At 37.0% G+C, this 5485-nt stretch overlaps 1 protein-coding gene across 2 annotated transcripts in view; it reads right to left on the bottom strand.

Moving 5' to 3' along the window:
• Dpyd (dihydropyrimidine dehydrogenase) overlaps nt 1–5485 on the bottom strand; it is a 763700-nt gene that overhangs the window by 420977 nt on the left and 337238 nt on the right. For both annotated transcript variants that reach the window (XM_005357199.2, XM_013350051.1), the window contains exon 11: nt 4251–4461. In XM_005357199.2, the coding sequence (XP_005357256.1) occupies nt 4251–4461 (211 nt within the window). The remainder of the gene's footprint in view (nt 1–4250; nt 4462–5485) is intronic.

Here is a 5485-nt window from a genome sequence, read left to right as displayed (position 1 = left end):
CCAAAGCCACAGAGAAACCCTGTCTCGAAAAAACCAAAAAAAAAAAAAGAACAGCCTGTTTGAGCTGATACACTAGACAAACACTAACTAATCAACTAGTCATCTAATTATAACGAATGCAATAGTTTATGCCAAACAAGGGGGGGGGAGTTACTGTCAGGGAATGAAAAGAATTGCTTACCTTTTCTTAGAAAAATAAAACAAACTGGCCTGTTTCTCAGAAGAAAATAGGTTTAATAAAATAGTTTTAATGAATTTATATCCCCGAATGGTCAGTTCAAGTCAAGTGCATAAATGTATTTGTGAATGTGTATTGAGTATTAATATGTCCGATGCTTCTATAATTTTGAGGAACTAAATAACTCCTTGAAATTTTCATTAGAATTAATTATCGCTATTATATGAGTAGACACAGCAATTGATACATATCTCTTACAAGTGGATGTTTAAGAATGAGAGTTTATAGCTAATGTTCATAACATGGAAAAGCAATAAACATAGATGTGTACATAGATCTATGGTTCCCTGATACAAATTCTTCCTGGTACATATCCTGGGATGGGAAAGCTCGATCCTGTGCTCTTTTTAGTTTCTTAGGAACTTCCGCACAATTTCCACAGCGACTCTACCAGTTTACACTTGCAACAGCAGTGTATAGTGTTCCTCTTTCCCTGTATTTTTGCCAGCCTCTGATTTTTTTTTCTTGATGATAGCTCTTCTGATTTGGGTGTGAAAGAATTTCAAAATAGTTATAATTTGCTATTCTTTAACAGCCAAGCATATTGAAGGACCTTTTGGTAATACTGTTCACTAATAGTTTTCCTCTTGAGAGTGGTCCTTCAACTAAGTTGCAACCCCTGGACTTTGGAAAGGACTATACGTAACAGCAAAAAGAAAGAGGAAGTCAGTGACAGGCTTACAAATAACTAAAAGATAAATGCAGGAACCCGGAACGACATAAACAATAATAGTCTGTTTATAGTTGTGCTTGCAAGGCACTTTCCCGTTCCTTCATTTTATTTCTGACAGTCCTGTTACAGGATAGGGAGAGATGGTTTCATTATGCTTGGTTTTGTTGTTGTTTTGATAGATGAAGAGCTGAACCTTAGAAAGGTTAAGTGATTTGGAGAAGAGCATTTCAAACAGAAATATTTAACATTGTCAAATAGATAAAACGGCATAAGGTATGAAATGCTGTTTCTGTGTTTTCGTGCAACTTATTGAGTCTATGCAAACTAAATTTGGGAAGAAGAAGAGAAAAAAAAAGTGACAAGAACACCTAACATTTTGAAACACAGTTATTGATGAGTGCATTAAAATGTGTACCGCATTCACGGTAATCATTTGAGGCTCACACTCCACAGGCATTGGAATTGAACAAACTCGGGTAGAAAAGGGTTATCTTTTCTTTTCCAAACGTGCAGCTTTCTTCCAGGAAACTGGTTTCAGTATACCCAGAATATTTATGTGGATATGAATATTTTTTCAATTTAAAACTACTATTATTATTATTATGAGTTTAAAAGGTCTTCCTGGGTAAGTTCTAAAACCCAAATTCCTTTACTAGTTCTAAATAGTTTCCCATGACCCCTCATTAGGATTGAAAACAGTGCACAGGAGCAAACCAGACAAACACGCGAAAGCACAGAAGAGCCTGGTTCTCCAGTTGGCTTACAGTATGGACATATACATCCATCAATGGAGCTGACAACTGAGGACTCTCATATGCATAATATAAACACACCCTATTCTCCAAATAAAACATCTGGCAACCTGTGTTGAGTTTAACTGCACTGATTATGTTTTTCAAGCACATGCTGGAACATATCCAGGCTCTCCAATGGACCTTTATGGACTGCATTGAGTTTGGGTGGATGCACAGTGAGGCAAACTGTGTCCACTGAGTGAAATTTAGGAGAAGCCACGATTATTTTTATGCCTATGTCTATTCAATATGCATACGATATCAGGTGCATAACAAGGAATAATATTCTCATTAGGGGGGAAAAAACCTAGCAGAGTCCAAGCCAGTCGATTGCAACAGAGAACAGCCTGTGCTAAGCCCCCAAGGGACCACAATTCCACCTCCTAGTCTACCTCATAAATGGCAGCACATACAACTATCACAGCGTTTGAACACTTTTCCCATATATGTCCCTGCTCCCTTAGAGAACATTTCAGATCTATGCTATTCTTTATATGGAACAAGGTTCTTGCTATTTTGTGATCTCTGTGTGCCTTTTTTTTTTTTGGTCAGTTCTTTGACTAAGGACAGCAACATCCTGGAAACTTCTGTCTAGACACGGCCCACTAGTAACAGAAAAAAGGACAAGAATGCTGTTCAACATCACAGCTAATTCCAGTTGCCCAATCATTTGGAAAGTAACACGTTGTCTTTAGAAACCCTGAGAGACCTTAGTATAACATGGGACTGTGCATTAGGATACAATTTCTCAGCATTTTATTCCATGTCAAATCAGGATAGGAAAAAGACTCCCTAGTAGGGCACCATGCTTTTCTTGACTTCTCTATATAGCCGTTAGAGAATTCTAAAAGCCATGTGAAGTACCACAAGAAACAGACACAGAGAACAAAATGCACAAATTCTAGAATAAGCATGAAATTCTAGAATTGAACATATCATTTTTTTTCTACTCCATAAATTAAACACTGAATATTATATAACTTATCTCATTCTTGATGCACATGTCCATAAACACATATGGACTCTCATTAACAAAACTTAGTCTGGCAGTGCATGCCTGTAATCTCAGAATTCATAGGGGTGAGCCTGAAGAATTAGAACTTCAAAGGCAGTAACAGATCCATAGTGAGAGACTGTCTCGAACAATAACAACAACAAAATCTCAGCAGCCAAATAACACATACATAAACCTAAGCTTTAAAATAATAGTGAGTTTATAAAAGCTGTTTCCTGTGTTCTGAGGCACAAGATAATCTGTCTTGATTACAAAATAATACTTTTAAAAACACTCGACTGCCAGTCATGAAAAATAAATTTAGTGGCTGAACAACAAATTATTTTGATACATGACTCATGAGTAGAATTGCTACCTAAACTTCACTGGCATCTTACTTTTTGCAGAGAACAGTATATTTTAGATAACTGAACATAACTTGCACAGTTCATTGTTCCTTTATAAACTCAGTTAACGAATACACAAAAGCACACAGTGATTGTGTCTACACTTCATACAAGCATGGAAAGTGACAAATTCAGGCCATCATTCTGCCATTTGAAAACATTTATCTTGATGACATTAAACATCTGGATGATTTTAAATACCAAGATGTTGCGTGTCCTGCAGAAAAAAAAAGCCTGGTGACTGCTTGAATCTTTACCTATCTGCTGCATAAAAATGTGTATTTGCATGCATGCATTTCCTCCAGGCTTCACATGGATACAGTATGCATTATAGGCAGACATGTCAGGTTTAGATGTTCTGTTATTATTGTTCTCAGTGAACGTCTGAACAGCAGAAAGGCCTTTTATTTTCCCTTCAGAAAATAAAAGTGATAATTGTCATTTCAACAGTGTGAATTGAAAGGTAAAGATTTGCAAAATGAAGGTGCCTTGGTATTTGAGCTTTCATTTACAATGGTACCAGAGTGGGAGAGCTCCAACACAAGGCGGTCTCTCAGTTGACTGACAACTATGGGGTTGAAATGTTATATAAAACATTCTCTCTCTCGTGATATGCCTAAGCATTTTATTTTTCTTCTGCATATTCAGTTAGGGTATTCAGATGAAATGACAGGAATTTGAACTTCTAAAGGATAATGCTGGTGTCCCGTGTTCAGAGAGATGGTTTGCCATGGTGTTGGTAATAAATATGGAATCTAAGTTTCTGCTTTTTATTACATCATAATTTCTCTGCACCATTTAAAACTGACTGTTCCAATTTTTCAGCTACATATTTTTATTCTACCCTAATTGAAGAAAGGCCATTCTTTTATAGGAAACAAGGCAAACATTATTATAAAATAGAATATGTATTTTGGATATTAGCTTAAAGATTCACATTCTTTTCAGTTCTCCTTACTTTAAATTAATTCCATATATTTGGTAATAACACTTCTAAGCCTTTTCAATCAAGATTGCTTGCAGTCCATACTAGCAAAGTGAAATGAATATTAAGATAGGCAAAAGTGGCCGAAAGTTGGGAACTATTAGAGCCATAAAACAACACCCACAGCATCACACACAGGGGCTCCTAGGAATGTCTTACCTTTGGGATCACTCAGGACAGAACCAAAGGCGCTAATGACCACATCAGCCTTCAGGCGCACCACCTGCTCTTCATCTTCAAACCAGTTTCCAGTTTCATCTTGCTCTGTTCGAACAAATTGCATTGCCACAATTTTTCCATCTTTGACTATAACTTTCCGTGGGGAAAGGAAAGGCAAAAATTCACATTTTTCTTCCTTAGCGAGTTCCATCTAAAACAAAAGAATTCATAAATAAAATGTGAGAAATGCTGACTATCATAGATAATAGGTGATTTTCAACTCAATTTGCATGTTCAGAGGTTATAATGTTTGAATTTATATGAAGGTTTTTGTTTGATTTCTTTCCACCAAAGCTGAATTTCAGGAGTTAGCTGCTTGCTCATGGGAGTCTTGAATTTGAAATGAGACAAAGAAATTTGTAGAACATGGTAACATAAGTTACTTCCAGCTGGGAACAATGCTTAGTGGCAGAGCAGTTCAAGAACAGGTGTTAGCCCTGGGTTCATTTCCAGCACCTCAGAAAGAGACCCTCTCAAATCCTATTTATTTAAATGGTCTACATTTGGTGATGTGCGACATTTTCAACTGCACTAGTCTGGGCTCCTAACACCTTAGTTTTGCAGAATAAACTCTATTTGCAATCATGTTAAACATAAAATATTTTTTATCAGCTGGGGTGGTGGTACACCCCATTAATCCCAGCACTCATTAGACAGAAGCAGGTGGATCTCTGTGAGGTTGAGGCCAGCCTGGTCTACAAGAACTAGCTCCAGGACAGCCTCCAAAGCTACAGAGAAACCCTGTCTCAAAAAACAAATTATTAATTAGATGCATGTAACTGAACTAGAAAGAAATATCAAGAAAGTGGACAAACAAATCTATGCAAACACATGATTGAATAGGAGTTGGGAAAGAAAGCAAGAGGTGCTCGGAGTAAGTATGGAAAATAATTCCTTCTCCCTTTTATAACAGTATAGTCATGAGGGGCATCAGTGAAACAAATCAGAAAGACAAGTCCAGACCTCCTGGAGCTCCCTTCTTATCTGTGACTCACCCTCTCACCAAATAGGAATTGCTTACTTTGTGCCTGTAGAGGTTGCCCATTCACACAAAAGATTCATATTTCCTTATATTATTATTTCACCCTTTGTTTTAGATGATACCCAGGCATTTATCAAAACAATCTGAGTTCTCTCTCTCTCTCTCTCTCTCTCTCTCTCTCTCTCTCTCTCTC

The sequence above is a fragment of the Microtus ochrogaster genome, chromosome 21 (genome assembly GCF_000317375.1).
Source record: "Microtus ochrogaster isolate Prairie Vole_2 chromosome 21, MicOch1.0, whole genome shotgun sequence".
Classification (NCBI taxonomy): domain Eukaryota; kingdom Metazoa; phylum Chordata; class Mammalia; order Rodentia; family Cricetidae; genus Microtus; species Microtus ochrogaster.
This window is presented reverse-complemented; position numbering and strand designations above follow the sequence as displayed.